Source organism: Loxodonta africana, chromosome 9 (genome assembly GCF_030014295.1).
Source record: "Loxodonta africana isolate mLoxAfr1 chromosome 9, mLoxAfr1.hap2, whole genome shotgun sequence".
Taxonomy (NCBI): domain Eukaryota; kingdom Metazoa; phylum Chordata; class Mammalia; order Proboscidea; family Elephantidae; genus Loxodonta; species Loxodonta africana.
This window is the reverse complement of record NC_087350.1, coordinates 15,304,978-15,326,459: the sequence shown is the minus strand read 5'-3', so window position 1 is coordinate 15,326,459 and position 21,482 is coordinate 15,304,978. Positions and strand designations below refer to the sequence as shown.

Sequence of the window (21,482 nt, the reverse complement as noted above, 5' to 3'; positions counted from 1 at the left end):
GGGGTTACAGGTGGCCTCTATCTTGCAGGTCATCTGTGGGAAGTGCTCCGAGTTCAAGACTGAGAACAGCAGACAGAGCCGGGTCTGCAAGGAGTGTTTCCTGAACCTGTCAGCGGACCCTGCCAGCCCCAGCTCCGAAGCGCCCACTGAGCCCAAGAAGGGCACAGAGGTGGGTAGGCCACAAGGGCCCCTGTGGACGTGCCCTATCTCCCTCAGCAGCCTCGGCAGGCGCTTGTCCCCCTGGGCCCGGCACAGATGTGGGGGTCTCAGTGGGGTCCATAGGCCCTCTGGGAACACCTTGCAACTGAATGTAGGACTGTGCATGGGGCGGGGGGGCTCTCCAGTCCCCAGCACAGCCTGTAGGCCACAGATCATGTGTACCCAGGAGTTAGGGGCCCAATGTCACCAGGCTTGGAAGACGTGGCCTGGAGCTACTCACCTGAGGGGACATACTGCTCATCCTTGGCAAGCTTAAGGGGTCCCCACCCCGTGTCCAGGTGCCCCTCCTCCTCCTCTACCCTCCTCCTGAGGGCAGCCCCACTTCCTGGCTTTCCTTCCACACAGGCAGAGTCCAGGAAAGCTGGAGAAGAGAGAAAACAGTTTTCCATACAAGAGCACCCTTCTCCTCACCTAAGACAGCCCTGCAGTTCTCAGTGCTTTGGTCTCCCACCCCCAAGTTTCCCATTCTAGGTGAACCTACTTCATTGTGCAGGTGGACCACTTGGCAGGTGGTGTCTGAGGTGCAGGAAGCTTCCAGGTGGCCTGGGGGTTTGTCTCCATAGTTCTTCCTCAGTAATTTAGAAGAGAGGGAAAAGTGTGTGTATGTGTATGTGCGCATGCATGTGTGTGGGGTGTGTGTGCATAGGGTATGTGCATATGTGTGTGGTGTGGTGAGTGCATGTGTGGTGTGCATGCACGTGCGTGCATGTGGTTATGTACACGTGTGTGTGTACATGTGGTGTATTCACAGGTGTCATGTACATGCACATGTGCACGTGTGTGTGCATGTGTGGTATGGTGTGTGCATGCATGTGTACACACATGGTGTATATGTGTGTGTGTGTGGTACAGGGTGTATGTGGGACAGTATGTGTGTGCCTGGTGTACACCAAATTACAACAACGCCGTAAATCCCTTTACCTCATAAACACACTCTGGTATTTTCTGTTCCATTTTTTTCTTATTACTTTTTAACACTGGCCCTGGCCCACTCCATTGATTCCACATCCGCCTCGTGGGTCCAGCCTGCAATGTGGGACACCTCACCCTGTACCAAGCAGCCCTGGGTTCTGCAGAGTGAAGGTGACCCTGGAGCCAGTTCAGCCTGGTTAGGGCCTTTCTCCTGCACCTCTCTCACCAGGTGTGCCTCACGCAGGCCTTGGGTGTGTTTCCGAGGCCTGGTACCTTCCTAGAAGTCTCCTTGTGGAGGATGAGCTAAGAATGCAGGTGAGGAAGCAATCTAATCTGCCCTCTGTGTCCCCAGAAGCCGCCTGCTGCAGACCCCCAGGACAGCCTGCTCTGCGGCACCCTGCAGCTGTCGGAAGACGGCAAGGCCTGGAGTGAGGTGTGCGCCTCCATCCCGAGGACAGACCCACAGGTGCTGCACCTGCAGGGAGGCAGCCAGGTGCATGTCCCCACCTCCTTGGAGGGCTGGGCTGGGAATGGGGGAAAGGTTGTGGGAGCCACTATGCTCAATGCAGCCCCAGAGCCTGAGTGGGGAGGGGAAGAACATCCTGGAGGAAAGCCAGTGGTGCAGAGAACACCACTGAGCCAGCTGCTGGGACCAGGCCTGTGGTGCCACCTGGCAAAACCTAACCTAGGCCTCAGCTTCCTCAGCTATAGAGCTCGCTGCCTGGCGGTGCCTGCAGGTTCTGTAGGGAGGGACATGACCTGGCCAGGGTCCCCCCCGCCGGGCCACAGAGCTGCCTCCCCAGCTAGGCCCCTGCCTAAGTGTTCCCATCCCTCCTTGGCCTTCCCACCTCTCCCCAACTCCAGGCCTGCACAGCGTGTCCTAGAAACGGGGCTGTTGGCTGAAATCCTGGGAGTGGTGCTACACTGGCCCTACAGGCCTTGGACTTGGCAAACTCGGGGACAGATGCTGCTGGCCCCAGGAGGGTGGTCAGGTGCTATGCCTGTGCATTGAGTTTCGAGTCAGTCTGAGTCAGGGAGGGCTTCTTGGTAGAGATACCCTTCTGATCACCCCCAGAACCTCAAGACTGCTGGATTTGGGCTGGATGCCCAGCATTCTCCGCCTTGGTGGGCTCATTCAGGGACACAGTGGCTCGTGACCTCAGGACCTTGTGGCCACTGCCTGGGCTTGAGCTTGCCAGGGACTTACCTTCCATTTCCCTGATGCTAGCTCACTTTTTCCTTTACTAGATTTATTCTAAATGAAATTTGTGTATGTGTGTGCTTTAGGTAAAAGTTTACAGAGCAAATTAGTTTCTTATTGAACAATTTATACACAAATTGTTTTGTGACATTGGTTGTAATCCCTGCAATGTGTCAACACTCTCCCCTTCTCCACTCCCGGTTTCCTGTTTCTACTTGTCCAGTTTTTCTGTCACTTCCTATCTTCTCGTCTTTGCTATTGGGCAGGTGTTGCCCATTTGGTCTTGTATATTTGACTGAACTAAGAAACACATTCCTCACATGTGTTATTGTTTGTTTTATACCCCTGTCTAATCTTTGGTTGAAAGGTGGACTTCCGGAGTGGCTTCAGTTCTGAGTTAGCAGGGTGTCCCGGTGCCAGAATTTCAGGGGTTTCTCTAGTCTCTGTCAGACCAGTAAGTCTGGTCTTTTTTTGTGAATTTGAATTTTGTTCTGCATTTTTTTCCTGCTCTGTCAGGGACCCTCTATTGTGATCCCTGTCAGAACTGTCAGTGGTTGTAGCTGGGCACCATCTAGTTCTTCTGGGTTCAGGCTGGTGAAGGCTGTAGTACTCGTGGTCCATCAGTCCTTTGGACTAATATTTCCCTTGTGTCTTTGGTTTTCTTCATTCTCCTTTGCTCCAGATGCAATGGGACCAGTAGATGTATCTCAGATGGCTGCTGACAAGCTTTTAAGACCCCAAATACTACTTTCTGACTCAGATGTCGAACATTTTCTTTATGAACTATGTTATGCCAATTAATCCTGAGACAATGGTCCCCAACCCTCAGCCCCAGTAACTCACTCCCTCAAGGTGTTTGGATGTGTCTAGGAAGCTTCTATGACTTTGCCTTGGTCAAGTTGTGCTGACTGCCCCTATGTTGTGTGTTGTCTTTCCCTTCACCAAAATTAACACTTGTCTACTATCTAATTTGTGATTTCCCCTCTCCACCCCTCCCCTCCTTCATAACCTTCAAAGATTGTTTCTTTCTGTGTGAAAACCTTTTCTTGGTTTTTATAATAGTGGTTTTATACAATGCTTATCCTTTTGTGATTGACTTATTTCACTCAGCATAATGCCCTCCAGATTCATTCATGTTGGGAGATGTTTCGTGGATTCATCACCGTTCTTTATCTTTGCATAGTATTCCATTATGTGTATATGCCATCATTTGTTTATCCATTCATCTGTTGATGGGCACCTAAGTTGTTTCCATCTTTTTGCTATTGTGAATAATGCTGCAGTGAACATGGGTGTGCACATGTCTATTCGTCGTAAGCTCTTATTTCTCTAGGGTGTATTCCTAGGAGTGGGATTCCTGGATCATATGGTATTTCTATTTCTAGCTTTTTAACGAAATGCCATATCGTTTTCCATAGTGGTTGCACCATTTTACATTCTCACCAGCAGTGCGTGAGAGAGTTCCAATCTCCCTACAAGCTCTCCAACATTAGTTATTTTCTGTTTTTTTTTATTAGTGTCAGTAATGTTGGGGTGAGATGGTATCTCACCATAGTTTTGATTTGCATTTCTCCAATGGCTAATTATAGCAAGCATTTCCTCATGTGTCTGTTAGCTGCCTGAAAGTCTTCTTTGGTGAAGCGTCTGTTCATATCTTTTGCCCATTTTTAATTGGATTATTTGTCTTTGTGTTGTTGAGGTGTTGACGTATCTGACAGATTTTAGAGATTAAACCCTTGTCAAATATGTCGTAGCCAAAAATTTTTTCCCAGTCTGTAGGTTCCCTTTTTACTCTTTTGGTGAAGTCTTTTGATGAGCATAAGTATTTAATTTTTAGGAAATCCCAGTTATCTAGTTTATCTTCTGGTGTTAGTGCATTGTTAGTAATGGTTTATATCCTATTTATGCCATATATTAGGGCCCGTAGCTTTGTCCCTGTTTTTTCTTCCATGATCTTTATCGTCTTAGGTTTTATATTTAGGTCTTCGATCCATTTTGAATTAATATTTGTGTATACTGTGAGGTATAGGTCCTGTTTCATTTTTTTAACAGATGGACATCCAGTTTTGCCAGCACCATTTGTTAAAGAGACTGTCTTTTCACCCATTTAATGAACTTTGGGCCTTTGTCAAAGATCAGCTGACTGTAGGTAGATGGATTTACAGCTGGGTTCTCAATTCTTTTCCGTTGGTCTGTGTGTCTGTTGTACCGATACCAGGCTGTTTTTTGACTACCATGACTATATAAAAAGTTCTGAGGTCAGGCAGTGTGAGGCCTCCTGCTTTGCTCTCCTTCAATAATGCTTTACTTAACCTGAGGCTCCTTCCTTTCCATATACATTAGTGATTAGTTTTTCCATCTTGTTAAAGAATGCCGTTGGTGTTTGGATAAGAATCACATTATATTTGTAGATGGCGTTCAGTTGAATCGACATTTTCCCAATGTTGAGTGTTCCTGTCCAGAAGCATGGTATGTTTTTCCACTTGTGTAGGCTTCTTTTGGTTTCTTGCAGTAGTGTTTTGTGGTTTTCTTCCTGTAGGTTTTAAAGGGAAATGTTAAATTTCACTACTCTGAGAACCAGCTGTACTCTCCAGAGATAAGCAGTGACAACAAAAACAGACAACCTAGAAATAAATGGTCACTGAAGGCTGGCTTGGCCCTGGGACCCCCAGCCAAGACCACACTCCCTGCTCTGCCCCATCCCCACCCCAGTTCCCCAGCAGAAATGTGGGAGCAGGGTAAGGCCCAGCCTTCTCCTGGGCAGGTGGGGTTCTAGTGCCAAGTGTACTTCCGCCCAGACCATCCTTCTCCTTCCCACACCCTGGAATAGGAGCGGCACCAGGGCTACTGGACCCCCGAGGAAGGGCAGGGTGAGGGGGCTCTCCTTCCCCCTGCATTCATTCATTCCTTCACTCACTCATTCATGCATTCACTCACTCGCTCATCCCTGCTGGTGGTGGGGAGGGGCAGGGCAGGATGGGAGAACCCACACTGCCTCCCATTCAGGCGGAGGCTGGGGCTGGCCCCTGCAAGGAAGGGAGGAAGGAAGGAAGAGAGGGGAGTTTCCAGCCAGTCTTCTGTCCTAGCACTCGCACAGGCAGGTTTCTGTGGCTAGGAAAGAAGGGACAGTTGAGCTCAGGCTCTCTCTGGCAAGCTCCGTGCCCAGTGGAGGGACCCATGTAGCCTCCTGTGTGTCCCACGTGCTGCCTCCTTGTGCCTCCAGTAGTCTGAGGGTGGGCAAGAGTCTGATGGTCCCTGTGTCCCCGTCAGGTAGATGCCATTAAGGTGAGAGGCAGGGCATCCCCAGCTGCCTGCCCCCAGTCCGTAGACCACCTGCCCCTGGTCCTCTCCCTCTGGGGCAGCTGGCAGAGGAGGGGGGTGCAGCGGGTCCAAGGCAGGGTGGGCATCTCACCAGTCCAGCTCACCACCCCCCCCTTCTTCTGATGGAGGAGGGAATGGCCTGGAGCGGGCTACCTGGAGGTAGGGCCACTCACCCACCCCTCCCTGCTGCAGGATGGACAGCCGCCTCGCATTGTCCCACTGCCCGGCTGCAAGGTGAACGCCCCAGACCCTGCAGAGATGCCGGATGGCAGGCACATGCTGAAGCTGCACCACAAGCACCTGTGCCTCTACCTGGACACCCAGGCTGCTGAGCTGCAACAGCAATGGCTAGACGCCCTCAGCGCTGCTGCCCACGGGGACCCAGCATTGCCCAGCCTGGGGACCCCACAACCCTAGGCCTGGTGGGCACAGACCTCCATAAGCCGAGCCTCGGGCCTGCTGCCAGGATGTGGCCCAAGGCCCCTCCGGGCCCCGTCTCTGCAAAGCTCTGCCGGCTCTTTCCGCCTGGCTCCATGCAGCCTACTGGTGCTGCTGTGGGGTGCCCTGCAGAGCAGGGATTCAGTGCAGCCAGGTCACTTCCCACCTTGCAGCCTGCTTGCCACTCACACCCCCACATTTGCCCCGTGCTTACCATACCAGGTAAAGGGCTTTAGGACTGACATGGGGGCCGACAGAATAGCTCAGGTCATAGGCCCAGGACCCAGGGCCCAGGGTGTTACCCGAAGCAGTTCCTGTCCAGTGCAGCTTGTTATCAATACAGTCCCGGGTAGCAGGCAAGGAAGAGCGTTTATTGCAAGTGAGCAGGCAAGGAGCAAGGAGGTGTATACCTTAAATCCAGCTCCCAGAGCAAAGGAGGCAGAACTTTTTATACTGTCCTTCACAAAGAAGTACCTATAAACATCACGGACTGCATAGGTTATCATGGCATGCAGGCGCAGTAAGACAAATTGCATTTTTTTTCCTTTATTATGTATATAAAATGGCAGATAAGTCCAGTCCTGGGTGGAGATTTTAATATTCAATTAGGTCTTAATGAGGCTTAGGTTACTATAGGACATTTTCGAGGTTAGTAAACTGATGTGGGCTGGTTTTGGCTAATTTAAGGCAGAAGCTGAGTTACAGGCAGTGCTCAGGGTCTTGATGGTAATGGACAGGAGGGGCCGGTCTTGCACTTGCTATCAGGGGCTCCTGGTGCTGTAGGGTCCCCTATTTTAGAGATGAGAAAACTGAGGCCCAGAGAAGGGCAGCCATTGGCTCAATGTCACCCAGCATGTCTTGCAAAGAGCAGTGTAGCTGGCGGGAGGGAAATTTCTCAATAAAAATTATCTGAGGGTCATGAGGCATAATAGCACAATGGGGATGGCCGTGGCTGTGCGCAGTGGTCTGAGCTCTTCCCAAGGCCCTGCCCTGATGGTGGACAGTCCTACTGCCTGTTATCCAGTGTCTGCAGCCACCACGGGGCAGGCCAGAGATCCTATGTCCAGCTCCTCTGCAACCTCTGCTGCCTTGTCTACACTGGGTAAAGCTGAGCATGGCTTTGGATCCCACCTCTTCTTGACTCCAGATCCTTCTTCTACCCTTGAGGGCTGGCACAAGGCAGGATGTCCCCTCCTCCACCTCGAAGTCCACTGCCCAGTGCTGGGATGAGGCAGGGGCCTCCTGCTCCAGACACTGTCTCTGCCACCAGCAAGTGGCAGGTAGGCAGGTCTGGGTGAGCCTGCCTGCCATCCAGGAAGCCCCCAGACATTGAGTCCCTTCTGTGAGGTGGCGCACAGGGCTAATCTGCACAAATAAATGCTGGCAGCCAGCCGTTGGACGGTCGGCAGGCAGGCTGTGCGGCCTCGGTTCTTTACTGGCCCCTGGCGGGGGGGATCTGAGGGGAACGGAGATGGGACACAGGCCTGGCATGGTGGTGAGCGAATTCCAGCTCATTGGATGCTGACAGCAAAAGATGGGACTGCGAGGCTCAGAGAGGGCCTCAAAACTGCATAGCCAGTGGGGGTTGGCAGGGAGGCTGCATGACCTAGGCCTGCAGTGCTACTTCACTCACTTCGGGGTCTCCAGAGGCCTCCCAGTGATGCAGGGGCTGGGAGCCAGGCGTCGGGGCCTTGGCTCTGAGCCTGTTAAGTGGACAGGAGTGATTGCCCTGGGTAGCAGGAACACTCAGGTCACAGATGCACAGTGTGAGGTATTGGGAGACTTTAGAAAGGCCATGGGGGTGGGGTTCTGTCTGCACCAGAGCCCCAAGGGCCTCTGGGAGAAAGAGTGGGTCGTTCAGGGATGATGGTGGAGGGGCTTCCGGTCACTCGGGGCGGGGGAGCCCTTCTGGAAAGGGAGGGTTGGCCTTGGCCCCTCCATGGCAGCACCAGCACAGTACCACACAGGGACACGTCTCAGAATGGTGGCCACCACACAGCCCTGGGTGACCCAGGAGCCCTGACCTGGGGGCTGAGAGGACTGGGATGAGTGACAGGTGAGGTAGAGCAAGATACAGGTGAGCTTATGAAAAGCCTCGGCTACCCTGTGCCTACACTGGCTGTGCCTTGCTGTATACCTGGGCCTCTGCCACTGTCCTGACACCGAGGCTCCTCACCCTGTGATGTGCGTCCTGGCCCCATTTTACACCTGAGAAACCTGAGGCCTGGTAAATGGAAGCAGCTCTGCCTGCTCCTGGACTAGGGAAGAATCAAGCCCTTCCTGCCTGCATGGGGTCTGGCCTGCCCTGAAGGAGCCCTGCGGGGTGGGCGGCGGGGCGGGGGGGGGGGTAGGGGGCGGGGTCTGGCCGCTCGAGCTGCTCAGCGCCTTCGCCCACCCCTGCGCCCCTCGCTCAGGAAGAGGGAGCAGCAGAGGCGCTGGTGGGAGGATCCCCGGGGCCGCCGGCCCTCCCCACACCGCTCGGTGCCTGTGCCCTTCCGGCTCTCCCTCAGGGCTTTCGAATCTGCCCTGGAGCATGTTCGCTCTTTCACGGGTGTGCACGGAGCACCTGCTATGGGCCGGGCTCCCATGAAGCGCTTTTGAGAGTTGGGACCTTGTCTCTTTGACCAGTCACTGCCATTTCTGCCATCTCAGCACAACCTCGGATGTTCCCACGCCCCGACATCTGAGAAAACTGAGACTCATAGAGGCAAATGCCCTGCCAGCTGTAGGTGGGGCTACTGGGTGGGGACGAGGTGGCCTTCTCCCGGGTAGGGTCTCCCAGAGCCTAGTGGGCAGCTTGGGCTGGGCCTCGTGCGGGGCAGCATCAGCCGAGAATGGGGGTCCTCTGAGGCCCAGAGATCAGCCACTCCCCAGCTCCTCAGTGGAGGCCCCAGCTCCCTCCCTGAGCTACCTCAGGAGGGTCCCCCCTTCCGCAGGCCCTTCACTTGGCACCTGCACTGCAAGGCGAATGCAGTACCCCCTCAGCACCTCAGGAGTTAATAGAGTGCTGTAGTCCCAGGCATTGTCCATGAAGTGGGGGAGGGGCCTGTCCCTAGGCCCATCCTTCCCCCACTGTCTCAAGAAACTTGTACTATGTGCAGAGGACAGACAGATCCTCCCTCCTGGAGCTGACCCTTGTCGGGGACACTGAAAGAGTAAACATGTAGTTACAGGGAATAGTGGCCAGGATCAGAGGGACAAAAGCAGGGAACAGGAGTGGGGGAGGCAGGTGTGGTTGGAGGGTCACCGGGGAGCCCCACAGAGGTCGCCCTGGAGTGGGTGAGGTCAGGATCCAGCAGGTATCTGCAGGAAGGGTGCTGGGGCCATGCAAAAGCTGGGAGACAGGGGAGTGCTGAGCATGTGATGCAGGGTGAGGCTGTGCCAGGTCCTGCAGGATCTGGTCAGCAGGGGAGCTGGGGGGATGGGGTAGTGAGCAGAAGAGGGGTGTGAGTGGCAGGTCTCTAACAGGTCCCACGTGGGGAGGTTGGGGTGAAGCTGGGGACCAGCGAGGAGGCCACAGCCCCTCATCTTCAGCAGGACCACCCCGAGACTCCTCTAGGTCCAATAGGCAGGTGCCCTGGCCAGGTAGGAAGCCCCAGCCATCCATGCCCATGTACGGGTGTGACCTGCGTGCTCAGAGGTTCCAGTTTCTCATGAGGTGAAAGAAATCTAGATGTTTTGGTGAAATAGCCTAATTTTTAAATGTTAAACTAATCACATGATCCAGGCCAACCCTAGGTGGCCTGTGCCTCAGTGACCAGCTAGTGTGTGCAGGGTCTGAAGATAAGTCTGGGCGCAGGGACAGGCATGGAAGGCACTTAGTTCCCCATCACTGTGGTCTTGCCTCACCACAAGGCCTTGGGTGGGTGCCCCCCAGGCTCTGCCTGCCTATGATAGGGTGAAAGCAAGAGAGCCAGCCCCAAGGGCTGCCACTTACCAAGCACTCCAGATGCCAGACAGTCCGCAGAGCTGGCCTCAGCTCCCAAACCATCCTCAACAGCCAGCCCCACTTGCTGCAGAAGAGAAGGCTAAGGCTCAGAGAGGGCCATGAGGTGCCTCAAGCCACACAGCCCTTCAAGACGGGGCCGTCGTCAGCCCAGAACCGTGTGCTGCACCTGCTGCACCTGTCTTCACAGGATCCATCCACCAAGGTCCCTCCAGCTGGAAAACACCTGCCCTAGCATGCTCCCTTGAGGAGGAGGGCTGCTTAGAGGGGGCTCAGCCTCCTGCGTCTGGCCTGGGTGCTCCCTGGGCCTGGGTCCTTGCCCACCAGCACACCCAACCCCCTTCCCCACTGGCCCTTATTCTGCCTCCTGAACACTCTCCACTCCCCCCTCCGTATGTGGGCACAGACTGGCTCTCAGCCTCTGCTTCCTCTGCCTCCGCCTCTGAACCCCACTCCCCACCCTGTGGCAGAGGAGGCCACTTCCTGGTGAGAGAGCATGGAGGCCAGTGGAATGAGCTGACAATGGCTGCTGGGGTCTCGACATGAAGGACATCAGATGGGGCAGGACAGGGTCTGAGGGTGCCCAGTCACCACAGGAGCCAGGGGTCTGGGTAGGGGGCTCCTCTGTGCTCCCCTGGGGACACTGCCTGCCTAGCCTGCATGCTGGGGTCCTGGCACCAGATGCCAGATCCAGGGCTGGGGCTGGAGCAAGATGCTCACCTGAGCAGAAAGATTTTCACATGAACTAGATTAGAAGAGAAAGAAAAGAGAAAACCATGGGAAGAGATGAGAGAAGGGGCACTGCCTGGCAGAAGCCCTGCATGGTGATCAGAGCCCAGGTCCTGCCGTGGGTACCAGGTAGTGAAACTGAGGCCCAGAGAGGGGGATACATTTGCCCAAGGTCACAGAGTGAGCTAGGGACACAGCAGGACTTATTCATTCACTCATCCATTTGTTCATTCAAAAGGCATTATTGGTGCACCTACTGTGTGTCAGGTACTGTGCAAGGCACTGGGGTACAGCAGTGGGTAAGTCCAGCCAGGCCCTGCCTGCCTGAATGCCCAGGTGTGTGGGGGAAACAAATACAAATACACTGGATGCCATGTAGATTTGTGAGACTGGGGGGTCAGACAATGTCCTATAGACTCTGGCCCTGCCCATACTTCCCGCCTGTTTCCTCCTGTTCCCTCTTGTTACCAGGCTCCAGTCACATGGGCCTTCAGAACACACCTGGCTCATTCCCACCCCAGGACCTTTGCATGAGCTGCCCCTTCTGCCTGCAGGGCTCTGCATCTCACCTGCTCCTCAGCATTCATGACTCTTCTGCAGAGCCCAGACACTGTGGGCCCAGGGAGCCGTCCCTACCCCTTTCACAAGACCTTCTCTCTGGGTGGGAGGAACCCCAAGCCACATTCGACAGTGGAGAAAACCAAGGGCCTAGGGGGCTCACACGGCCTCTTCTTCCAGTCCAGGTGGAGTAGGTGGCTGAAGGTTGCCTTTGGTGGGCCAAGGAGGCAGGCAGGGTCAGGGCAGGCCCTGGGGAAGCAGCCAGGCCCTGCCCCACATGCTGCACATTCCTGGACAGTCTGGCCCAGGGCTAGTGTACTGACCTGGTGGATTTCTGGGCACAATGCTCTGCTTGACAGGTGCGGTGCTCTGAAAAGGATAAGACACCCAGCAGGCTGCTGAAGACAGGGGTGTAACTGTACTAGCGACAGTCCTGTACCCCAGGCAGCATCCACAAGCCACCTTCCCCCACTCATGGGGACCTGAGGCAGCCCAGTCCTTGAGGGCATCCCTGGGGGCATGCAGTCCTGTGGTCCTGAGGACAGGGCTCACTCAGTGCACTGTCTCAGTATTCTCCTACCCCCGCTGGTAGATGCCCCGCACTGCCCCCAGCTGGACTCAGCCCCTCTCCAGCCAGCCGAGGCAGGCAGACATGAGGTGCCTCATGGGGCTCCAGGACAGCAGCAGGTGCCACCTCACAGAGAGGAGGAGCTAGAGGCCAGAAGCAGGCCACCTGGGCCCCATGAGCCCAAGGCCATGCCCCTTCCTCTGCTAGGGATGTGGCTTGTTTTTCAGTGTTGATTGTCCCTTTCCCCTCTCCCAATAGCCCTGAATTTCTGGAAAGTCAAAGGTTTATAGGGAAGCTGACTCTGCCCTTGGCTTCAGTTGGAGCCAAACAGCATATCCTTGTCCCTTGGCACAGTGACTGGTCAGGTGATCCAGGACGGCCATCTTGGAACCCGAGGGCAGAAGCAGTAAGAAGCCTGATCTCTGACGACACCCTTAATCTGCTAATCCAAGCTGCCTCTAAAGCAGTTACGTGAGTGAATAAATTTCATTTGGAGTCAGATTTTCTGTCTCCTGTACCTGAAAACATGCTAACTGCTGCCCTGCCCCACCCTGCAGCCTCCATTTTGTGCAACCAGCCTACATTCTCCAACACAGACTGCCCTGGCCATGTTCCCCCTCCCCTGACGCAGGCCCTCAGCATCTTTGAGGGACACAAAACCCTTCTCCAGGCCTGCCAGGGCCACAGTCTTCAGTGTGCTACCTCCACACACCAGAAACGCAGACTTTTTAAAACAATTTATTTTATTGATATTGTTGACAACATACACTGCGAAACATATACCAATTCGACCACTTCTACATGTACAATTCAGTGATATCACATTCCTCTAGTTGTGCAACCATTCTCACCCTCCTTTTCTGAATTCTTCCTCCCCCATTAACATAAACTTGCTGCCCCCTAAGGTTCCTATTTATCTTTTGAGTTGCTGTTGTCAGTTTGATCCCATATAGTTAGATCTTAAAAAAAGCACAATGCTCAAGGCAGATTTCTTTACTAGTTAAGCTAAACTATTGTTTGGTTTTAAGAGGACTTTGGGGGATATTTTTGGTTTAAGGTTTAAAGATTATTTCAGGGCAACAGTTTCAGGAGTTCATCTAGCTTCCATGGCTTCAGAAAGTTTGGAGCCCATAAGAATTTGAAATCCTGTTCTGCGTTTTCTCCCTTTGGTTCAGGATTCTTCTGAATCTTTGATCAAAATGTTCAGTGCTGGTAGCTGGGCACCATCCAGTTCTTCTGGTCTCATGGCAAAGGAGGCAATTGTTCATGGAGACAGTTAGCCACACATTCCATATCCTCCTGCTATTCCTGACTTTCCTTCTTCCTCTGTTGCTCCAGGCAATTACAGACCAATTGTTGTGCCTTAGATGGCAGCTTGCAAGCTTTTAAAGCCCCAGGCACTAGGCAACTAACTTTTACACCACAGTGCGGAACACGCCACCTCCTTCTCTTGACCGCTCTATCCTAGAAAGAAAGCTTGGCTTTCCCTGTGTCTTTTCAAAATTCGGAGGAGTAAATTATTCCCTCCCTAAAATCTGCCCCCAGAGAGACATCTGAAAACTGCTGACACCTCTGAATTAACAGCCCATCCCACTATGAGGAAAAACAATATCGGGGTCTAGTGTCAAAGCACCTCATCTCCACGAGTTAGGGAGTGGTCACTGCGCTGTGTGGCCCCAAGCCCAGTGCTCTGCAGGATCCTCTCCCCCACCCTCACTAAACCTCTGAGAAAGGGCTGTAGTTCTCACCCCTATTCCACAGGAGGGCTCCGTGGCCCCAAACAGCTGCAGGCCTGGCTATGCAGACTTGAATGACAGCGGTTCACTGGGGAGGTGATCCAGGAACATAGCAGAGGAGCAGAGGGTGAGGGCGAGAAGGGAAGCAAGCGACACAGGGTGCTTATCAGGCAACTCAGGCCTGGAGGCCATTGTAGGGAACTGGCTAGCCTCCTGGCCAAGACCTCCAGGAACACACTGGAGCCAGACAAAGTGGGGTTTGCAGACTACTTGCTGTGGTCCCTGTCAGAGGTGTGAGAAGGGTCTGTCAGAGGACTGGGGCTGCTGTGAGGAAACTTTGAAGAGGGTCCAAGGAAGCGGGGCTTGCTTCTGGATTCCATGTGAAAGGGAAGCAGGCTCCTTCTATGATTGGCATCTTCCTAAATTTCATCCTGAAGGTGGGAGGAATGAAGCACAGCTAGAGATGCAACTGACAAATTAACAGCGGTCACTCAGTTACCAAGGCTGGAGGATGTCCTGTACTTTTATCGTTTGCGCAGTGGCCTTGGTTTTCCTGGGCCTGGATGAGATTATGAAGTGGGCTTGTGTTTGTGTCTCACCCACAGTCACAGGGTGGCCTTGTCTGATAGTGGTACTCTGTGAGACTGCATATTTCACAGAGCACAGGACTGAGCTGGGAGGGCCAGGCCACTCTGGCTTTCTCACAGCAGGGAACAGTCACCTCAGAATTATCCTACTTGAGGGATGAGGGAGCTAGGCATTTATCCACCAACTCCTGAGAGTCACTGGACAAGGGCTGTTCCTGCAAGCATCTGTTCCCCAGCACTCCGGCCTGCCCTGCCTCTCAGGTGGGCATGGCTGAGGGGATGGGGTGGGTACAGATGGCATCTGCTACACACAGAGCTCAGCCAGGATTTGAGTTCAAGGTCATCTAATGCCAAATTCTGATTTGTGTAGGGACTGAGGAGACAAGTCCACACTCTGCCCCAACCCAGCCTGGGTGGGCTAGGAAGTGCTTCCTGGAGGAGGCGACACGGTAGGGGCAGGGCTGGGGTAGCCACAGACCAGGGGTAGGGGTCGCTGAGAACTGAGGACTTTATTCCTGGGCCCTGTGGGTTCTGGAGGAACGAGGGGTATCTCGGTCTACCTGTGATGCTACTGCTCTCCAACCTTAACCCTGAGTCTGTGAAGGCCCATGCAGGGCTGAGACTTGGTAGGCCAGACATGGAGCAGCCAATGGTCAGTATTTGATGAAAGTATGAAATAAAATTGGGAGCTAAGGAAGGAGCTTAGGTTTCAAGGAGGAGCTGGGCAGAAGGCACAATCGTACCTTCAAGTTGGGCCCCAAGAACTGGTGGCCATCAGCAAGAGGAAGGCTGTCTGTGGCTGTCCTCTGGAGCCTGAGGCTGTGGTGACACTACTCCCACCAAGGATTACCATGGTCAGTTGGGCAGGTTGTCCACTGCACAAAGGCCCCAGTGAGGAGATAGATACACTGAGATCCAGCCATGCTCTACCCTCAGGGATGTGACCTCCCAGGAAGTACCTTTTCCAAGGGTCCTTGGCCCTGCCTCTTTGCCCTCCGGAACCCTCTCAGAGCCCCCTGGGTTCAGCTGGGCCTCAGTGGGAAAGGAAAGGCTGTGCACACTGTCACTGGGACCCCATACATGCTCTTGATGGGCGACTGGAGACATGACTGTCCCTAGGAATGGACGGTATCCGCCTGCCCTTGCAGCCAGTGTTGCCACACTAGAGGGTTGTAGACAAATGAAATATACATTCCTTTACACAGTTTAGAAAGTACAGATAAACGTCAAAAAGAATGTGAAAAGACTCAATGTCAGGACATTAACAATACATTATTTATATTGCATATCTTAACATGGAACGTCTTGATAAAAAGGTAAGATAATTTTTATACGGACAAAATAAGCACAGTATAATTCATGTTACAACAAAGGTTTTAAAATTTAAAAGGCTGTTTATACCTTTTAGCCTTGCAAAATAATTCAGAATGGTTAAGTATCTACCACAGTACAAGCCCTGTTAAAGCAGCAGTGGAAACGTGACCTTTGCTAGGAGAAGATTCCACTTTAAACACCGTTATCAGATACTATCATTTTTGTACTGTTTTAACTATGTCTTATAAACTGTGTGTTGTGGGAATTATTGTGCATCTAATCAAAAACAAGTCAGACATGTAGATTAAGATATAACTGAAGGACACTATTGACCGCACACACACAAAAAAGAATACAAACATTCCTGTAACCACCCCCCACCCCTAGCAATCACCCCTACACTAGTGCCCTCCAGCCTTTCTCTGTATGTTTGTCTGTGTGTCTGAGCTGTAACAGAAAACAATGCGATCACACTTCCATTTGGGGCCTGAACCTGATCAGGTTTTCTAACGTGGAGTATGCTCCTGTGTTCAGGTGCTTGGCAACCCCCAAGAAGAGGTTAGGAAGGGCCCAGCCTGGTGCCCTGGCAGTTTAAACGCATAGTCCCCACATTTGCTGGCAATCTTCCCATTGAAAGGTGAGGTCTAGGTTTCTACTGTTGAGTCTGAGCTCTGTGACTGCTCAACTAATAGAATCCAATAGAAGAACTGTTTCCAGGTCAAGGCCTTAAAAAACTGGCAGCTTTCACTTCCTGTCTTCTGGAATGCTTACTCTTGGAACCCAGCCTCCATGCTGTAAGGAAGTTCAAGCAGCTCTTTGGAGAGGCCCACATGGAAAGGGAGTGGCACCTGGCACCAACGTGTTGGCCTTGCCTGTGAGTGAGTCATCTCAAAAATGGACCTCCGACTCCAGTTGAGCAGCGCTCACCCCCGCTGCAATACTGCGCGGAGTAGAGGGGAGATGTCCCTGCTGAGTCCTGCCTCAACTGCACATTCCTGAGCAAAACAAATGGCTGTTGTCACTGTTCTAAGCTACTAAACTTTGGGGTGGTTTGTCAAGCAGTACAGCTATCTGGAATACTGGAGCACCCCTGCCTGGCATCAGTGATCAGTCCAGGGTTGAGCACGTGTTCTAAGCCAAGCCTATGGGCACCTACCCTGAGAGGAGGCATTAGAGTGCTGGGAGAGATGCTGTCCCGTCCTCTGGGACCATGAGCTGCAAGGACCCTCCACAGGACTCTGAAGCTGTCAGCAGCCATGTCCCCTGGCTGCAGAGGGGGAGGTAGGCTTCTATGGAATGAGGAAGCACGGATGGGAGACCCAAGAAAGGGACAGAGTCCTGCAGACACCTCATGGCACTCCAGTCAGGAGGGTCCCTGGTCTAAGCTAGGTGTCTGCCCCTTGCAACTAAGGCAGCCACTTAAACCAAATGAATGACTCAAAGGCCTGAACCTCAGTTTCTCATCTGTAAAATGGGGCCAACGAGAGCTCATCAGCGATAGCTAGATTCTTACTGAGAAAGTGAAGCTGTTGGCAGCAGGAAAAGCAAAGGTTGTTCTTTTCCATGAACAGATCTGGAGGGGGTTTATGTCAGAGCTGACCTTCCCAGGCACCATTTCCTTCCAAGCTTCTGCTTCCTGAATTCTGGGTGCCTCACCATGCTAAATGCCCTAAAGCACTGTTCATGCCACCTCCTGTTGGCCCTGGGAGGAGGAGTCCTGCCATCCCGTTTTGCAGATGGGAGACTGAGGCACAGAGAAGCCAGCCAATATGCCTAGTTCCCGTGGTTGGATCTAGGCAGACAGGCCCAGAGCTTATCTCAGAGAAGGTCTGAGATAAGCTGTGCTGCTATGGGCAGGCTCTTTCTCCCCCTTCCCTCCACGCCCCCCCCAGTCTCTCCCCATCTGTAAAACAGGTGACTTCCAAACAGTCTCCCCGGGCTGAGTCTCTCTGACCCCTTCATGTGAAGAGGCCTTGGCCAGGCTTCCTCGCCTTGTGAGAGACCACCTGTGGGCTGCACACAGATGCCACCATCCCTGGGAAGCCCCAGAAACGTCTTCCCCAAAGGTTTGAGCCAGGCCCCGAGCCTAAGCCTCTGAGGTACCTTCCTGGGCTGAGAGTTCCAGGCTCAAAGGGTGTGGCTGCCATCTCCTGGGCTGTACCTCGCCAGTCTAAGCCTGCCAGGACCCTCCAGTTCAACCAACCCTTTTGTGGGGAGGTAGGGAAAAGAGAGAGGGGCTCTTACCCCAGGTAACTTATCCCAGGTCAACCAGTAGGACAGGGCAGGATGCGGAGGGCTAGGAGTAGATGAAGAGGCAGGGGCTAAAATCCTGAGCCTTGAGGACGGGTGAGGTCTGAGCAGCCTGCTGGGTCTATGCTGGACAGACCAGGAGGCTGGGGGCAGGTGTGTGAGGCAAGTCCGTCCTACTCCTCCCCTGACCGGGGACTGGGCTCCCTCCCTGTGCACTGGGCAGGTGCTGAGCAGCAAAGAAGCTTAAGTTCCTCTGTGCTGCACCACTAACTGCCCCTGACCCACCTGTGTTCCTTCTTACTGCCTGGCTTAGGTAGAGCAGCTTCAGGTCACTGAACACACAGGTACCTGCCGCCAAGGAGGGGTGGGGGGCTTCCCCTGGAGTTCTGGCCTTAGAGATTAACTCCTTACAGTGCCATCATGAGGCCTAATCCCCACGGCTAGTGATTTTGGACAAGACACTTCCACTGCTCTGAGCTTCAGTTTCCCCATCTGTGAGATGAGGGGAATCTATGTGTTTTCTCACATGTGGAATTCAGAAGTGCCATGGGAATGCTTGCAATCACTTCTGTTTATGCAGTATTTAAAATCTTTATTTTTTCCCTTTTCTCTGATTACAGAACAGATACATGCTCATTGTAGAAAATCCAGATACTACAGAAAAAGATTCATGAGGCAGGAAACACCATTCATAATCTCACAGCTCAGAGGTGACCCGGTGAAGGTGCTGGTGTGGGGAGTGAGGAGCCTGGGAGCAGCCAGCAGGGCCAGGCCCACAAGGAGGCCTCCCCCCGCCCCTGCTGGCTATGGCCAGCTCCTGAGCAGGCCTTGTGGCTGTATCTGCTCTGTGACTCAGTCCCCATCACCCTATGCCCGTGTCTCCTGGTTATCACTATGTGACTCACCTCTCTCAGCCCTCCTCCCCAGAAAGCCAAAGGCAAGCCTTGCTGAAAGCTCGCTGATGGGGGTGGCAGCACAGCCAGTGGGGTTCCGGCTCTGTCCCTGACCAGGCCCTCCCCCACCCCAGTGCCCCTTCTCCCCAGCACACTTCCTCTGATTGTCTCTACAGGGGCTAGACCCTCACATTCTTTCGGGGTATTGGGTCACTAGCTCAGATAGTGCGCAGAGGGCTCCTGGCAGCCCCGTGAGGCCAATGCATCATTTCTCAGTGGAACTTTCTGGACTTTATCCACTATGAGAAGTTTTTATGATGAAAAACTCACTTTTCTATTGAGCAGAAGCTAGTCAAAAATCCTTTAAAAGAAAAACGAAAAGCATTTTCTGTTCCTACAATTATTATCAGATTTGATGGGAATACACAAGCCAAGCACAAATGAACCCTCCCCCCGCCAGCTTATCTACCCTCCCAGGCCACCAAGGGCATCAGTGGGGGGTAAGAAAGGCTTTCCGGGTGTGGCCATGCCCCAGCTAAGCCCTGAGGGAAGAGGAGACCCCAGAACAGAGCATATCCTGAAACCTCAGCAGCACAGGTGGTAAGCCCACTTTACAGGGCAAAATACAGGGACCCTGGGCTTTCAGACCTTTCCTGCCTCCCTGGTTCCTTCCCAGCCAGCTACCTTCAGTTTGTTCATTCAACAAACATCCCCCAAGAGTGTACTGTGTGCTCCTAGTTACAAACCAAGACAGGGGACCAGGTAATGGGGGGTGCTGTGTCCCCAGATATGGAGAGGCCATGGAGTTGCCAGTTCCTTGGGCAGGCATCTGTGTCCCAACTGTGCTTAAAAATGAAAAAACTGCTGTGGAGCCAATTCTGACTCATAGGGTAGCCCTGGTGGTGCAGTGGTTAAGCACCCGGCTGCTACCCGAGAGGTTGGTGACTTGAACCTACTAGCTGCTCTAAGGGAGAAAGACGTGGTGGTCTGCTTCCGTAAAGATCACAGCCTTGAAAACCCTATGGGGTAGTTCTGTTCTGTCCTATACAGTCACTATGAGTCGGAATTGATTCCACAGCCAGTCTGGGTTTTTTTAAAATCTTCACGGAAGCAGATTGTCACATCTTTCTCCCACAGAGCGACTGGTCAATTCCAACCGCTAACCTTTCTGTCAGCAGATGAGCTGTAAGCTCTTAACCACTGTACCACCAGAAGAAAAAAAAAAACACCAGAGCACCTTCCAATTGTGCTGGAGGCCATAAAGCACCTCTTGACAGCAGTCACAGTTCCCCTTCCAACTTCCTCTCTCTGCTTGGGAGTCCTCTCCATTTCAGATATGAACCTCTGAGGCCCCACAAGCTGCAGGGCCTTGAAACTGTCCACATAGAATGGCTCCATCGCTCCCAGCAGGCTCTTCACTGGGTGGGCGGGCATTACGGAAGGCTCCCTGAAGGAGGGAGGCGACCCAGACACATGTAACCCAGGCACTGCTCCCAGTCTGGGTGGAGACAGGCCCCACATGGTGGGCCTGCACGTTGCAGTTCAGAGGACGCTTGAGCACATCACTGTCTCTCCTAGCCTCAGGAAGGTGGTATGACTGTCTTCATTTCACACAAGGGAAAATGAAGCCTCAGGGACACAAGGCCCAAGCCCTGCTCTAGGGCGGAAAGGACTGTCTGAGAGCCTCATGGAACTGAGGGTGGCAGGGGCAGGGGGGGCCGAGCCTGGTGGTCTGTCCTCCCTGGCTGGCCAAGTACCTTGCCCTCCCTGCATGCTTGGTGTTGCAAGGCGCTCTCCAGGAGCTTGCTTCTCAGAAGCCTCAGATGAAGCACAGTGAGGACGGGGATGAGCCAGGTCTGGGTTCCAGCTGGCAAGGGCTTCACTTCCCGATCCAACCCCTGACCCCTCCCACTGCTTCCGATGATGGATTTGAAGGCACGGCAGGTGTATGATGTCCTGTAGAAGGTGACAGAGGTCCCTGGACCACCCTAATCCTCTAACAGTACAAACGGAGGCTAGCTACCACATGCCTGAATGTTCAAAATGTGTAAATCAAGCTACAAACTGCTGAATAAACACATTCTATCCTCCTTGATAATGTCTGAAATGGCCAGGCTCCAGTTTAGCATTTTTGGCCTCCCGGACACCTGGGCCAGAGCATGGTGTGAGTGGAGACTGAAGGCAGCCCTGGCCAGGCAGTATTTTCCTCCTTCCACCGATGCCACCCATAACTGAAGGGACACCCAGACCTTACTTCCCAGCCCTGTCTACATGCCTTCAGGCAGCTGCCATGGGCCCAGTGGTATGCATGCAGAGGCAAACCTAGAGGAGAGGCCAAATAGGCCCTGGAAGTAAGTGAGTTCGGGGCCATCTGCAGAGAATTCCAGGGTTCCAGGCCCAGGGTGTGCTCTAGAAGGGTGCAGGGATCAAGGTGAGCATGTCTCTGTCCCCATGGCCCTACAGGCTTGCCTCAAATTGCCCAAACCCAAGGACTGCCCTGTCCTTCCAGATGTAGCAGGACTGGGACAAAACACGTTTGATTTCACATCAAGAGAATTGAAGAAAATAGCACTGCAAGCCTGAAGTGGAAACAAGATATTATGAGATGGAGCCAACACTGATCTGGAAAATGTGTGTAGAGGCCCCCTCAGGTATGGCACCCCAACTTCTACTGAGGTTGGAAAGCAGAGGCTGGGGAAGGGACCCCAGCCCTGCCCACCTCTGTGACCAGTCTCTTTCCCAGCTTCTCCAGGCTCACCTTGCCCCCTAGCCACAATGGACTTGTGGCTGTTCCTCAAGCTGCCAAACAT

At 53.3% G+C, this 21,482-nt stretch overlaps 1 protein-coding gene across 10 annotated transcripts in view; it reads left to right on the top strand.

The window, feature by feature from the left end:
• FGD3 (FYVE, RhoGEF and PH domain containing 3) overlaps positions 1-21,203 on the top strand; it is a 125,164-nt gene extending 103,961 nt beyond the window's left edge. For 5 of the 10 annotated variants that reach the window (XM_064291061.1, XM_064291060.1, XM_023540217.2 and 2 more), the window contains 3 exons: positions 29-169; positions 1,484-1,624; positions 5,846-7,495. In XM_064291061.1, the coding sequence (XP_064147131.1) occupies positions 29-169; positions 1,484-1,624; positions 5,846-6,070 (507 nt within the window). In that variant the 3' untranslated portion in view covers positions 6,071-7,495. Of the gene's footprint in view, positions 1-28; positions 170-1,483; positions 1,625-5,845; positions 7,496-12,246; positions 20,468-21,181 lie in introns of those variants that run through there. The other 5 variants (XM_064291062.1, XM_064291063.1, XM_064291064.1 and 2 more) reach the window with 5 other exon arrangements.
• Positions 21,204-21,482: the final 279 nt, after the last annotated feature.